Below are 15,648 nucleotides of genomic sequence, written 5' to 3'. Positions count from 1 at the left end.
GCTGCGATGGGCCCATGCCAACCTGAAGGAGGAGCTCCTCTTTTTCACTAAATCCCCACTGCCCTCCCCCTAGCCTTTGCAGCCTCACTGGTAGAAGCCTCAGAGCTGGAAACTCTGTGTAGGTCAGGGCCTTCCCCTGCTCCTTCCAGAGTCCATCCTTTCCCCCTCAAGAACAGGTGAGAATTCTGTTAATTCAGTGCGCATCCCCACTGTTCCTGGAATCCTGGCTTCTGGAATCCAAGATGAGCTTTCCCTGCGCAAGCACCTACCGCCTCTGCAGGCCTTTACCCTTCCCTCTGCTTGCCTGAAGGCAGAAAGCACGGCTGTAAGGCCAGGAGCAGTCCTCTCCTGCCTGTTGGGACAGGGTCTGGAAAGCAGGCCAAGACAGGAGACTGGAGCACCCCCTTCTGCAGGGAAGAGAGGGAGCCTGGTTCCAGCAGCACACCTTGGCATCCCGCCCTGCTGGAGGAACTGGTTTCCAGGGCCTGACTCCCAGCCCCACCTGCTGGAGGGGTTCTGGGGGCTGGGCCCGAGGATCTGGCCTGTGTTTCTTGGAGTAGTTTACTTTTTCCTCCGCCTTGGGCGAAAGTACCTATTATCTGTGCATCTCCTGGCCTTTTACAAAGCTAATTAAGCCCTGGAGGCAGAGTTTTGGGACCTAGATTTCTTTCCCAACTAAAGAGTTGTTTTTAGGTGCTCTGGGAGCTTAATTGACTTGCTCGAGGGGTGCCCATTGGTTCTGGGGGCTGAAGTGGGGGAGGGTGAAGGACCCTGAACCTCTTTCCTCTTGCAACTACCCTCCTACCTCCTAAATGTCCTAATAATTCAAAGATCCTTACCATCTCTTTGTTCTAGAAGCCTGAAGTCTCCTCCTGAGTTTCTTGAAATTTATAGGTGAGGGAGGGTTCAACGAACAGACTGTGTGGAGTGTAAGTCCTTATTTATCAGTATTGTCCCAGAAGGCAGAGATGTTCTATGTTTTTATTCCTAGCACCCCAGTAGCATATCTGGTATAGTTCTGGAGGAACCCAGTGATTGTATGGGGTGCCTGCCCTTAGACAGGTGCTGTGTTGGACTTTCAGAGCTACCAGGTAATGCCAGTTGACCTGGAGGTATAAGTGGATTGTTGGAACTTGGCAGAGTTGATTGGGATGGAGTATGGTTTCTGACTTCCTCCTTGGAGCCTGTCGGCTTGAAAAGATAGTCACAATGAAAAAGTTGAGAGTTATGTTTTATTCAGGGGAAAGTTCTAGGACTTAAGCTTGAGAGACAGCATCTCAAGTAATCCTGAGAGAACTGCTTGGAGGAGGTAGGGGGAAGAGGTAGATTATATAGAAGTTTGCAACAGAGGTCAGGTGGTCTGAACATCAAAAGTATTTTTGTGAATTAAAACCAAATATCTCACATTGAAGAATTTAGTGCTTTTCTACATGTGGGAAGATTCAAGAGTCTGGGCTCACTGAGGTCATTCCTTTCCTGTGCATCTCAGCTATCTGGGGCCGGTATCCTGAAGAACACATCCCAAGTTCTTTGGGGCTCCCTGTAGGGAGTGGCTGCAACCTGATGGCTGCACAGGTGTTCTCCTTCCCGAGTGCCCTGGAGGGCTGGAATCACTGATGACTGTGACATCCTTGGTTATCGATATGGCAGGAAATACTCCATTTCTCAAGTCCAAAGCTTTTTCCTTCTGTCCTTCCTAGGAGAAAGGGCCTTCGTCTTCTGCATCTGTTCAGTGGACACCTAACTTGACTTGGCCTGGCTGTTATTGTTTGGTATTAGGTCGGTGTCGTCTTACATTTATGTGCCAGATACATTATTAGGTGGTAGTGATAAGACCAAATTACTTTGTGGGCCCTTGAGGGCCCCGCCTTCTGGCCCAGGGAAGTGGAGGCGGGCAGTGCCTTAGTGTAGACCTGGATCAGAGTGGGGTGTCCCCTGTCTATGCTGGTGGGTGCATGCACGTCCACCTCAACCCACTGATGCATTCCACTTGCCTCGTGCCACATGAAACCTCAAGTCCACGAGATTCTTTAGTCCTTGTCAGTTCTGTTAACCTCCTGTTACTGTCAGAACTGTATGTTAACTCTCTCTTGCCTGGTCAACCTGTCCTGACAGCCAGGGGCAGGGGTAGAGCAGAGACATGTGACCAGACCAGAAGCTTCCTGTGCAGTGATCTTAAAAACCGCCCCTTGGGAAGGCTGCAGCGAGGACCACACCTATGGATCTGTGCCCTCTGTCTTCCCCACCTGCAGCCTTGGGTGTCGGGTAGACCTGCTAAGTTTTGAGTCCCAGGGCTTTGGAAGGGGCACAGTAGAGCAGTTGGCATTCCATTTTTCCAGCCTCTTTCGCAGCCAGCTTTCTGTTTTTATGTCTTAAGCCATCAAGCAATGCGGAAAACTTTATGGTTTTACTCTCTTCCTTGCTTACCTAATTCCCTCACTGTATAAATCAAAGGACTCAGATTCCCCCCTTCTCCCAGTCCTCCACTGTGAGGGCCAGTCTTTCTATTTGTACCTTGATGGACTCCAGCTCCCTTTAATTTGTCCTCCCCTGACTGATTAGAACAGCGCACAGTAGACACTCAAGGATGTTTGAATGAATGAAGGCATCTTGTCTGCCCTCCTCGTAGGAGCTCATTGTGTGCAAGCACGTCATCTTGCTGAGTGATACACATCCTTTATTTGATGTGCTAAGCACCTCTCAAGGGTCGACATCAATGCCCCCACTTTTCACAGGAGGAAGAGTCTGGGGCCCAGGCAGGTGAAGACCCTCGGAGGCCCCTAGCTGTCGGGCTACCCTGCAGCATCTATGGGATACTTAGGTAATGTGGTGAGAGCTTTCAGGATGGGAGCCCTGGGACAGAAGCCAGGGATGGACACCATCCAGTCACTTGACCTCAGGCAAGAGATTGCCCAACTTGAGTCCTCAGTTTCCTCATCTGGAAACAGGGTATGTGTGTTGGGGGGCGGGGGCGCTGGGATGAATAGAAACTGCCAGGTGCTGCCAGAGTTTCCTCTGAAATGTTCATAGGGCCCTGCTGCACCCATGTCTGTGTATCTCAAGGAGTCTCTTTCTTCTCTGCTTCAGGATGAAGCAGACTGTCCTTTGCCCACAGCCTCCTCATCCCTCAGGCATGACCAGAAGGGCTCCTTCTGGTCACGCCACATTCCCTTGTACCACCGTGCCTTTGCACGTGCCGTCCCCTCTGCCCAGAATGTGGACGCTCCTTTTGCTTGCTTGGAGGTCAGGTGTCCCTTGACAACTGGGCTCTCAGTTCTTTACCCAGCACGTCTTCCCTGACCCCCCGCAAGGTAGAATAAACTGCTCCTTCTTCCTGCTTTCCCTCCCTCCCCCTACCTCCTCCCTCCCTTTCCCAAATTCACTGGTTGCATGCCTCCTACATGCCAGGCATCCGACAGGTTGCTTTGGTTCCCGAGACAGCCTCTGGAGCTTACCTCTGTGGATTGAAGATATTTATTTGCTTGTCTCCCCCGCCCAGTCTCTGCCCCAGCTTCCTAGCACCTGGATGATGCTCAGGATCCTGACTGACTGCCCAGCAGCTTGGGTATTACCTTTAAAACCTGTTTCATGTTGTCTTTGAAGTTGGGCCTCTCCCCTCCTTGGTTTTTGTTTTTTTTTTTGGCGGTGTCAGCATTTCTCATCTCAGAAATTGTCTTTTCTTCCACATAACTTTTATTTGGTGCTTTCCAACCCCTCCGGAAGTCACCTATATTTGTGTTGAATCTCCTTTCCCCTGGACTGGAAGCCCCTGGAGAGAGCTTGAAGTCCTATTCTCTCCCACCTGCCTGGAATGAGTCAGGTTCCCGTATGGGAGTGGGTGGCAGGAGGCAGGGGTCGTTGCATTTCAGAGATCTGGAACTGACGGAGCCCCTCTTCTATGAAAGCCTGAAAAATAGTGAGGTCTGTCCAGACTGTGAGTTTGAGACCAGTCTCCCCAGCACTAATCTTTGTGGTAGGCTCTTTGCTTGGACGTCCCAGACCACCTGCCTTCTTCAAAGAGAAGGGCCAACAAAAGAACAATAAAAATACCGGAAACACCATGTCTTAGCTGTCCCCGCTTTCTTCAGGACCCTGTTTTACAGCCTAATAAATTGATGCAGAACCTGCTTTGGGCCATTTTTCCTGGAGGTGGTCATTGTCCCTTTGGAAAGCTGGCGCCTGCCTGGAGGATTGATCATTAACAAACTCAGGCATGGTCTGGGTAACCCAGGGAGTTAAAGGCAAGTAACCCAGGGAGTGGGCTTGCACTGGGACATTAAGGGCCTTTCCAGTAGTTGGACTAAGGGTGGGTTCTGTAGCAGGAAGCTGAGCTATGAGGCAGTGCCCTCCTTCCAGGAGAATTCCTGTTATGGGGGAGTCCTCAAGGGTTCCCCTTCCCTGGTTTTTGTCTCCCTTCCTTTCCAACAAAAGCACGTCTGAGTACCTACATGGTGGCTGGTGTAGCTTGGCTGGGAGCTACACAGGGGTTTACAGTCCCATTCCTGGGATTTAATTTTGACGATTAAACAGTTGCCATTCATGGGGACGTGGGCCTTGGTTCTGATTTAGTTCCATGACCTAGACTCAAGTCCTGCTCATTACTTGAAAGCTGTGTGAGATTTAAGTTGGCTTATCTCTGAGCCTGTGTTCCCTTCCAGAGTTTGGCGATGAGGAGGTGGTCTCTGCTTGTGCTTGTTATAAGGATTAGAAAGAGTACATATAGAAGCACTTGATACTTACTTGTTGCTTATAGTGGTTGGTCCCCAGCTCTTTTCCATTGAGCATGATCTGCAGCAGCCAGTGTGGCACTGAAAACCTAGAATACTAAATATTTGGCCACAGAATTGCAGTGTTTGCGAGCCTCGGTTTGCTCATCTATAAAATGGGCATACTCACTCATCAGGTTGCTGAGTGTAGAAAATTAAATCATAGGAGGGAGGTGCTGGGTATGCCCTGGGACAGGATATACTTATTTCCTATCACTTACTCAATAAGCTTTAAGGAGATATTAACTGGTATAGATCAGGTTAGTGCACGTAGTATAATGATCCAGAAATTTTTACAGTGGGAGAGCAGAGGAGTGGCGAAGATTCCACACTTGGGCTTGGGGATCTGGAGAGGTTTCTGGGAGGTACTGTCACCTGCTTCATCAGGAGGAGACCTGGGGGGTGGGGGAAGGCTGGAGACCTGGTCCTTCCCCAGCATCCTGTTCCTTTAAGCCCGGGCTTCCAGCTTCTCCACCAGGAGGTGAGACTCTGCAGAGAGCTGCTTGGAAAGCTTCATCTTCCCCCTCCCCCAAACTCTGGGGGTGTGAAGATGAACTGGTGTAACTATAGCTTGGTGTTTTGGTGTCTGTGAGAAAAGCAGAATTGGCTCAAGCTGCTTTCTCAGTTAAGGGGATTTAAGAAGGGAAAAAAAAAAATTAATCCAACCCTGGTGATCAATCTGACACCTTCCCTTTGAGCCCCAGATGGCTGATTGGGGTGGAAAGTTGGCCACTGCTGCTGTTGGAGAATGGAATGGTGTCTCTGTCTCTCTCTCTACTGAAAATGATGGCTTTCTGTATACGCATGCACACTATTTATAAAGCCTGCCTGCCTGGTTTGGTTTTTTGGAGGATATTTCAATATTCCCAGAAGGTTCCTGTTGGTTAAATGTCATTCTTGGAGGTGTCGTGTTAACAGGGCTGGAAACCAGGTCTGTCTGCCATGGTTCCGTCTTCCCTTCCTCTTCTCCCCTTGCTGAAGTCCCTGGTCTGGAGGCTTCGAGGTCGACATCTCAAAGCAGGTTGGAGACCCAGGTTTTTGTCTCCGCCTGCCTTGAGTCTGGTGCCCTTTGTCTTTTAAAGACAACTTGAGGGGAAGTTTGGAAAGTGAAAGGAAAACATTCAGTCTACCATTATCTTATCACAACTTCTAGACTTGGACAAAATGCTGTCCGGGTCTGAGCATGTGTTTGTGGTCTGCCGCTTTTTCTTTTGATAAGCGTGTTTCTACTTACTCCTAATTATCCTCTAATGGCTGGTTTTATTTAACTATTCCTCTATTACTGGATATTCCTTCCTGCCCTCCCCCTCCGCATCCCACCATCGTATATAACACTGCAGTGAACATCTTTGCATTTCATTTTGGATGGTTTCCTTGGAATAAATTCCCAGAAGTGAAATTACTAGGTCAGAAAGTATGAACCTCTCCTTTCAAGATCCTTGTGTCCCGTTGCCAAATTATTTTCCAAAGGATCATCTTGATGTGTACTGATGCTCGAATAGACAAATGGCTATTGTAACTGCATTTTTACTTGGACTGGAGATTATAAAACAAGTATTTAAAGGAAGGTCTTTGTTTGCCCTAGATGAAAAATTTTATAACTCAGACTTTCCTACTTTGTATTAACTACCAAGTCCAACTGCGATGTGCTCGCTCGCCAAGGGGAGCGTGGTGAGTCCTTTCTGTCCCCTGACTGCCAGAGACTCTCAGCCGCCCAGGAGAGAGGAGAGACGGGGGCTGGAGGGAACAAAGGTAGAGCGGGCGCGCCCTTGTGTTGCTGCCTGAGTTGCCCGTGCTCTCGGAGATGGAGGAAGACCAGGAGAGCTGCAACCCCGAGAGTGGGCACAGCCGGTGCTTCCTCTGTACAAGAAGGCTCTGGGAGTGCCCTGGTTCATCTTTCTGTTCAACAGTGTGTATGGGGCCTCCTGGGCACCAGGCTCAGTGGGGATAGGGAGATGGATGGGAGCCAGCAGTCTCTCCAGGCAGACAGAATCACACAGGGAGTTTCTATATGATGTGACAGATGGCTGGAGACGGTGCCATGGATGATCAGGGCTGGAGTGACAAGCTCTCCCGTTCTTTTGTTCTTCGGATTTTCGACTCCCTTCTCCCTTCCCTGTGCGATGGGGGCTTCCCTTACCAAGCAGGAAGGTTGGTCAAATCAACAAGTATCCCTGCCTTGCCCAGTGTTTGTTCTCAGCCGGCTTGTGACTGCATGGAATTTCCATGCTGGGAAGGGATGTTGGAAGCCAGCACCCCAGTCCCTACTGGGATACAGCCAGTGACGGGGTGCTCAATACCTAATGAGGCGCTACTACTCCAGAGTAGCCTCTACTACTCCAGAGACGTTCTCTCTAGAGCCTTTGGAGGTCCTTTTTACGAAGGATCTAAAGAAAAATGTAAGGTTATAGAATATTTGTCCAGGGAAGCAGGATTAGAGGTTTCAGGCCCCAAGTCCCATCGATTTAACAATCTGCTTAACAAATCTTTTAGTTTTTTGAGGACCTCAGCTCTTGGTCACACTGTGACATATATAGAAGGGTTCTTATACCCGTGGGTCTGTAAAGTGGAAAGTCCTTTTTATTCACTGCTTCTCCACGGAGTTTGTGCTACATGGTATGTCCTCAGAAAAGCTTTTTTGGGTGTGTCACACACATTGGGTTGGTGTGGTTTGTCATGGTGTGGTCACCTACCCCCACCCTCACCAGAGAACCAAGTGATCCTGTCGCCCCTTGGAGACTGGGTCTAGGGTTACATGTTGGGCTGGGTGCTCTTTCCCTTCTATTTGAGAACTCCTGGGAAGAGCCCTCAAATAGGAGGGGAAATTTGGGTGCTGGCCCTAACTCTGCTCCTTATTAACTGGCTGGCAAGGCCCCTCCCAGCCCCTATATTACATCTTGGCCCCTCTGGTACCTTCCAGGCCTGGAAAGTGAAAATCCCAGAGTTCATGCTTGCTGCCCTGAGGTTCAGGGAAACTTAGTTATCTTGACCCTAAGGAGCATCCGCTTAAGACCTCTGCACAGAGGCAATGGGCAGCCTGCAGCCGTGGGGGAATGGGGCAATCTGGGCCTTCGCACTTTGGCACAGGACCCCAGGGGACTTGACTTTGGCCGTCAGAAACCAGCACACAGCAGGCTTTGGTGTGGTCATCTCCCCCACCCCTATCCTCTTCCTGGCTGGGGAGCAGGGAAGCCCTGAGTCAGGAGAGAACTGTGCAACCTGCAGACCATGCAGGCAGGAGGGAGGGTCACAGAACCCTGCTCCCAGCTGCCTTCCATTGTCTGATCGGCAGTGACCGCAGCCCCCACCCCCAGGTCTTCTTTTTGAGAATAAACATATCAACAGGATTGATTACCCGATCGGTCCCTGGGCAGCTGGCTCTGGCCTGCATCTGGAGCCGATTTCTCTGCTGTCACATACCCATTGTCTTGGATTGTTCACTTCCACAAATCAGAGGTTGGCTTCACCGCCCTAACCCTACCACGACCCCCAGATGCTTGTTTGTCGGTCGAATGAACACTTCCTGCTCAATGAAGGGAAAAAAAAAAAAAAGAGCCTGAAGCACACGTGGGCAGCCCTCAGTCCCTACTCTGCTCTGTTGTAGACAGGATGTTCCCATCCCAGCCCCTCCCTGGCCTCCGCCCGCCCTGGGCCTGCCTTTCCAAAGTGGATTCAGAGTGGAGATGTTTCCCGGAAGCTGGACTGTCACCCCCTCTCCTCCCAACGGAAGGGACACCCAGGCGCTTCAGCTGTACACTGTCCCCAAGTGGGACCAGCAGGTTGTGAGCCCTGGCACCCCGGGCATGGGGGTTGGTCTGGTCTGAACGCTGGGCTCAGGATCTGTGATGTCCTGATGGGACAGCCTTAGGGGCACAGGGACGGTCGACTCTTGCTTTGCTTGGGATGGGGGCTGTGAAGAAGTGCATGGAAAGGGTTCTCAGGTTCTGTATGAAATCCTGCCTGTCCTTCCAGGCACACTGTGAGCTTCACCCTCCTTGGAAAAAGAAGCCCCCCTCTGACCACTTGCCCCAGACACTCTCCCTTTCCTTTGAAATACTGCAAAGTTCAGAGCTGGCGGTGTGTGCTGAAGCCCTTTTTCCTGTGGGCTGCCACTTTGTTGCGTAAGAATGAGGAAGGCCGATTGGCCAGTGAGAGCTGGAGAGAAGCAGTTGGGTTTAGGCTAAGACAGATGTGTCCCAGAGCCTCCATCAGCTGCAGGGAGAGGCCTGGCTGCTGCAGGGAGAGGCCTGGCTGCTGTAGGTGTGAGGCTGCAGAGCCTGGGCTGTGGGAGAATGACACCAGGACTCTGTGCTGTCTTATTGCTTTTTCCTAGTGACAGTAACTTGGCCCGTTCTCTAGCTGCAGACCTGTGTATGCACCAGACATGGGAGTAGGGATGGAGGTGGCCGGTGGAAGGGTTCAAGGTAGTTGGGCTGCTTTGCATAGCCCACTGATTTGTAGCTCCCTCCCTGAGCAGTTGTGGTGATGGTGGACATGACATGGCGGTCATGTCTTATCCTTGTGGCTATGTGTCTGGCTTGTGTGTTCTGATGAGAGTTCTTCAGAATAGCCTCAATCTGGGGCTCGTGTTGGTACAGTCCTTTTAGTTTTCCAAGCCCTTGGCCTGTCCTGTCCTTCATGAGCCCCACAACAGCCCCACAGATTAGGCAGGGTGCTTATCTTCCTTCATTTGGCCCCTACGCCCCCCAGGGCCTGGGAATCCAGTAGGGGTTGGACCCAGCTTTGCCCTCCAGGTTCTCCACACCACCTTGCTGCTTTCTGGCTTTTGTTCATAAGCAGAGCGCGTTCCCAGCTCAGCCCTTCCCACCCCTTCGTGTGAATATTTCCAGCCTAAGAGGACCTTGGTTCTCACTCAGAGCTGTTGGTGGGTTTCTGCCTTGAGGCCGGGCTGCCCAGGGCCAGGCTGTCCCTCTGCTGCCCCCTTCTGGGGTGACCCGTTCTCTCCCCGTGCCTGTCCCCTCCTTGCTTTCCCGGCAGAGTCTCGGCCGTGGTGTTGTCACTAGTCACTAGTGGTCGTCGGGGGAAATAGACCCTAGCACATGTAACTTGGGACACCTGTGAAGCCGCTCGAGGCCCTGGAGAGCTGAGGGTGGGGACCTGGCTCCTTCTAGCTGCCATCAGCCCTCAGTGCAGAGACCCAGTCTCACAGGCAGACAGGCTCACCTTGCCCTGCCTGTCACACGTTATAGGCATTTCAGTTGTCTGGAGGAGCAGCCAGTGAAAACACTGTAAGGGGGGGAATGCTCCTCTTCCCAGGAGTGGAACAGGCAGGACCTGATACCCGGCCTTTCTCCCGACTCCCATCAGGGATGCTGCCCGCCCCAGCCCCGCTTTTCCACTTAGCTCTTGTTCTCCCCAAGGTCTGGACTAGTACTTTGTAGATGGCATCAGGGAACCACTTACCCCAATTAAAACAGCCAGAGCGGGGTGGGAGGAAATGGGCTGGGGTGTACTGGGACTGTGTTAGCTAATGCAAGGAGTGCTTTTTAAAAGGCAGGTAGAAAACTTTTTTTCTCTTTGTAGATTAATTAAAGCCCCTTCTTCAAATGAGCTTCTGGAAGGTGTGTCAATGGGCCCTGTTTTCCTGTGGATACCCAACTCTGTGCAAACTACCCCCCTCCACCAGAAAAAAACCTCCATACTCTCAATGCCTTTCGAAATTTCTGTGAAAGGTGACCAAGTGTTTTTTAAAAGAGCTCCCCCTCTGCGATAAATGCCAGGTAGTGACTGAGCCTGCAGCCCCCCAGGGAGCGTGAAGAAAGCCGGGCTAAGCATTGGAGAATGGGCGGAGAGAGGGTAGGAGGCTGGCCGTACCTCCCCGAAGTCCCCGCGGCCTGCTGGCAGCAGCAGGCACAGAGCTGGGCATCTCGTCAGAGCCGGGCAGATGGCGTTCACCTGCTCGGGACGTGCTCCTTAGTGCTGGGGCCCTTGGAGTTGCCGGGATAATAACAGACAGCTGCCAGCTCCGGGCCGAGGTCTGCGGGCATTCAAAGGCTTGGAAGTGTGCGGGGAGAAGAAGCTGCCCTTGCTAGCTCGCTCAGGGCCTCCCCTCCCGCCTTGCCTCGCCTTTTGTTTTGAGATTTGTGCCCCCATCCCTCCCGCACCAACATCCGAGCAACAAGAGCATTTTAATAGAGGACAGTTCTGTTTTGGAAACGACAAGAAAGCGCCTCGTCGAGTGTGACCTGGCCTCTCCTTTGTCCAGCCTACCCTGCTTTGTGTGCGTCTGCAATGGGTTTTGTTCCAGGGGGCAAAGGAGTTGGACATGGATTTGGTGTGTTCCTGGGGTTTTCTTTCTTTTTCCTTTTCTTGGCAGTGGCTAAAGCTTTGGGTTATTTCTGAGCACAGGGCATTTGGGGATCTGGGGATTTTCGGGACCACTCCAGGGTCTTTGAGTGACCGTGTGGTGTCAGAAACAGTGAGCAGCAGAGAAGGCAACTTTCCATCTGCCTGGCGTTTTCTCAGCCCATTGTGTACATGTGGAAGGGACAGATAATTTCTCAGAGTGCGATGGGCCTCGCATACTAGTAGGAACGTTTCCCAAGGTATCAATGAAACTCAAGGCTGACTGTTTTGAGAACCAGCTTCATTTCCTTTCTCTGTCTGTAGCAAAAGGGCGCTGGTGCTTCCTTGGTGATCTGGTTACCACATCGTGGCTAAAGTCTGTGCAGGCCAGTGTTGAGTCCCCCTGGCCTGTCTCAGCAGCAGCATCTGCTCTCATTAGGCTACTTGCAAAAAAATGTATCTTGTTTGGAGGCAGCTCAGTTTGATGGGGTCTGGTAGAAATTTTATAACCTCCCTCCATACAGAACTCATGCCTCACTCACTCAGGCCAAGCTTGGGAGGCAGGTTTGCCCAGCAAAGTAGAGTGTCAGTAAGATGAGGAAGTCTATTTGATGGTCTACGCTGCTGGAAGTTGGCATGCTTCATGGGCTTACATGCTCTGTGTGTGCCTCGTACAGCCCATCAGAGGGTGGTATAACTTTGTTACAGAGGTAATCAGACCAGCTTTTTATCTCTTATCCCTAATCATTCCAAACCAGTGGGATTTTTCTATACAGCCACCGGCAGAGATTGCCTTTTCCTTAGGGGGAACGGCCATTTTTCGGCTGGGCCACACAGCTTGTGGGATCTTAGTTCCTCCACCAGGGATTGAAACCTGGGCCCCATGAATGAAAGCATGGAGTCCAAACCACTGGACTGCCAGGAAATTCGCTTTCTTTGGTATTCTTAATTTTCAGAGCAGACCTAATGGTGAATCCTTGCCCTTCTGATCAGTGACCTGTCCTGCTCTTCTGTTGTTTTAACTACTGATGAGCAGCTCTGGGGAGGGAGATGTGCTTTAAAATATTGCTTAGCTCATTCTATGAACACTAGAGATTCAGAGATAAAGGAAGGCAGGGTCTCTGTCCTCGAGGAGCCCACCAAGGAGACAAACAGCCCTGAGCACAGTACAGTGGGGTGGGTCCCAGGCAGCGTCCCAGCCAGGCTGCATCAGGCATGGAGGACGGGGAAGACTGGTTGGTTCTGCAGGGCCGAGGAGATGCAGGGTGAGTATAAAAATTGGTCGAAGAGGTGATGACTTAGGAGTGGAGAGTGGGTATTTGCTGCACAGCCAGGAGGGTGGGGAAGCGATTATCCTCAAAGGAGGCCGTGTGCCCTCAGGTTCTAGGGCCAAAAAAGCAGCAGAAGGATGTGATGGGGGGCGTAGGGTACCCCGAGTTAGCGGGGCCAGTATGGCCTCTTGAAGCCTGAATTTCTCTCGTCCTGGGGGCTGTGGGGACAGGGAGCGGCTGGAATCCTATCTGAGTCTTTCACCGTTAGAGTCCTCAGGTTGAGTGTCAAGGTCAGTAATGGTGGTGGGCCGCAGCGGAAGAGCCTGTGGGTGTCAGGTAGATACCAGCTCTGCCAGCTACCGCTGCGTGACCCTCGGTAAGCTAAGCCTCAGTTTCCTGCACTGTGAAATGGATCTTCTAAAGTATTTACGTCTTGGGCTTGGCGTGAGAAGTGATCATAGTAAGTGCTCGGCACGTGGAAGCACCCAATAACAGTGCACTACGGTTATCATCTATGTAACGATACTCCCAGCAACAGTTCTTAAGCAATGTCAGGAGGCTGGCCTCACTCTGCCCTGCCCCTGTCTTTCCCATTCATCTCAAGGATCACCCAGGTTAGGGGTGAAGCTGGTCAGTGAGGCCTCACTGTGGCCATGGCACTTTCCCTCTGTTACACAGCCTGGTTTCAAATAACCCGATGTTTGCCGATAATGAGCTTGGTGTCTTGGCCTGAAACTCTATGCCTGTTTGGACCTGTAGCTTTCCCCGGCTCCTCCAGTGGATTCGTCTGTGACACACGGCCGGCACCAGGCTAGAGCTTATCACACACCGAGGTGTGCTTTATCATGTTCCTCCCATTCTCTCCCTGAGCTCTGCCTCCCTGGGGAGGCTCCTGGGGTTCCGTGCAGGCAAGACTTGGTCCAGCCCTGGGAGGGCTTCCCATCCAGAAGAAGGAATAAGAAAGGAACCCAGGAGCTGCCAGCCTGGATAGTAGGGGGCGTCTGGGAAGGGCTCCTGAGGAACATGGCATTTTCATGGGACCCTGAGGTTAGGGAGTTTGCACACATGAGAAGGATGCAAGGGTGTCTTGGTGGAAGATGAGATATAAATAGATGACAGAGAGGAAACAGCTAGCAGGCAAGAGTGACTGGCCTTGGGACAAAACCGGGAGAGAAGGGTCTTCCTGGGCAGTTCATAGGTTAAGATTTCAGTGCAGGAGGCGCAGGTTCGATCCCTGGTTAGGGAACTAAGATCTCACATGCCACATGGTGCAGGCCAAAAAGGATAAAGCTGAGAGAGAAAAGTCTGCTAGATGGAAAACCAGATAGTAATGACCCTCTTTGAGCCTTGAAACCAAGAGAGAATTTCCTTCTGCCTATGGCCCATCCTTCATAAAAACATCCAAACTTGAGGCGTCTTGCTGCTTCTCTGTGACTCCCAGTTGCCCAGCCTGCAAAGGAAGCCAGTGGCTTCCAGCTTGAAGCTTTTTTTATGTGTCTAGGAACATTCCATGGGCCCGTGACTGCTCACCAAAGTAACTTTCTGCTCTCCTAACTGGATCTAATTTGCCGTTCCTCGGCCGTGACATCTGATAATAGGAAATTTACTATTTATTGAATGCTTATCGTGTGCTGCCTGCCATGTTAGGCAGGTGCTGTGACCCCATGGACTAGGGAAGGGAGGCACCGGGGGACCAGTGACATTGCCAGGGGAAGGGCTCGGGTCTGCGCCGGGCAGTTCACATCTCCTGAATCTCTTGATTCCTTATAAGGACCCTGGGGAGTAAGGTAGCAGTTTCCTTCTTACCCAGTCGACAGCCTGATGCTTTCAGCGTGCGGATGTAATCAGAACTGGGATTTGTTACCTCTAGCCGTGCACCCCGTGCTGCACCTCCCGCTAGACGTGGTTGGCCCAGACTTTCTCCTGTCTCTTGTGGTGCATGTACTGGCCCGCGAGTGCTCCTCTGAGAGTGGCACCAGGTCCCGGGCATCCTCGCCCCTCCGTGGGGGTGGCGGTATGGGTTTTCTGTATCACCTTCTCTGCAGTTACAGCGGATCAAGGCTCACCTCAGCAGAGGACAGCTCAGCCTTCAGTCCAGGGCCAGGGCTTGTTCTGATGCGTGAGGACCAGTCTGTTCTCTGAGAGTGTCCCCAAAGCTCAGCTTTCAACGTTGTACCAACAGCGTTCTCTATTAGTAGAACATCCTGGGGCCTGGCTCCGGCGACCCCTCTGGGACTCTGCTCTTCTGTCTCTGCCTCTGGCTGCCTGCTATTCACATGGCCTCTGCACACACTGATCTTCCGCGTGGAATGACCTGGCTTTCTGGAGCACCCTCCCCCCACCCCCCACACCTGCTGAACCCTTTTCCCACCCTGCTTCCTAAGCCCTCATTCAGCCCTTTTCCTTGGAAAGGCCTCTTCAGCTGTTCTATGTGAGAGTAGCTAGCCCTGGGCCCCCGTGTCTGGTGCCCATTTGGAATGTGTGTTTCCTGCTCCTCAGAGGAAACCTACTCTAGAACTGTCTAATTCCTCAAACTCAGGAAATTGAGGCACTGCTGCTGGTTTCTGGAAGGCAGGTGGGTGGGGGTGACTGGTTCAAGGTCCCTGAAGTCGCATGGAGTCATTGTTCCTGGCTCCCAGCTCCACACAGCAGTTTTACTGCCTGTTCTTCTTACCAGAAGCTGCAGGTCAGAGCCCTGCCCACTTTCCATGCCTTCTGTCACCTGGCTCCTGCACACCTGACCACGCCCTCGCCTGGTTATATTCAGATCTCAGCCCTGCCTGGGCATCCTGTACAGGCTCAGGGCTGTCCTCTCTCTCCCTCGGCTGCCCTTTCCGGGCTTCCCCTTGCCTGAGATGCCATCTTCTTTCTCCTTTGCTCTTGTCTACATCGTCATTCATGGAGCAAATGTCTTGGAGGCAGTGCTGTCCGATAGGAATACAATGGGAGCCAGACATGTCATCTTAAATGTTCTGGTAGGCACATGAAAAAGGTATAAAGAAACAAGTAAAATTAATTTTAAGAATGTACTTTACTTAGTCATATGAACATATGTCCGAAATACTGTCATTTTAAGACGTAATCAGCATAAAAATCATTACAGTTATTTAACGTTCTTACTTCTCATACCAAGTCTGTGAGATCTAGTCCGTATTTTACGCATCTCAGTTTGAATTGCCTGTGCTTCAAGTACTTAGCACCCTTTGCAGCTGGGGCTTCCATGTTAGACCTGTGGGTGTGGGGAGTTAAGAGCATGAGGTCTGTAGAGGGGTGGACTTGTCTTATGTTGTCTCTTGACTGTGCCA

At 51.6% G+C, this 15,648-nt stretch overlaps 1 protein-coding gene across 5 annotated transcripts in view; it reads left to right on the top strand.

Annotated features, from left to right (window-relative positions):
• Positions 1-15,648, top strand: part of SSBP3 (single stranded DNA binding protein 3) — a 166,442-nt gene that overhangs the window by 79,024 nt on the left and 71,770 nt on the right. The window contains exon 1 of one of the 5 annotated variants that reach the window (XM_086389870.1): positions 8,427-8,545. The exons of 3 other annotated variants lie outside the window; for them this stretch is intronic. In XM_086389870.1, the coding sequence (XP_086245996.1) occupies positions 8,450-8,545 (96 nt within the window). In that variant the 5' untranslated portion in view covers positions 8,427-8,449. Of the gene's footprint in view, positions 1-8,426; positions 8,546-15,648 lie in introns of those variants that run through there. One more of the 5 variants, XM_086389865.1, reaches the window with a different exon arrangement.

Source organism: Bos grunniens, chromosome 3 (genome assembly GCF_055505025.1).
Source record: "Bos grunniens cultivar Pamir isolate PY7600 chromosome 3, Bosgru_T2T1.0, whole genome shotgun sequence".
In the NCBI taxonomy this organism is placed as follows: Eukaryota; Metazoa; Chordata; class Mammalia; order Artiodactyla; family Bovidae; genus Bos; species Bos grunniens.
Note: the sequence above shows the minus strand (reverse complement) of the source record. Positions and strands in the feature narration are given on the sequence as shown.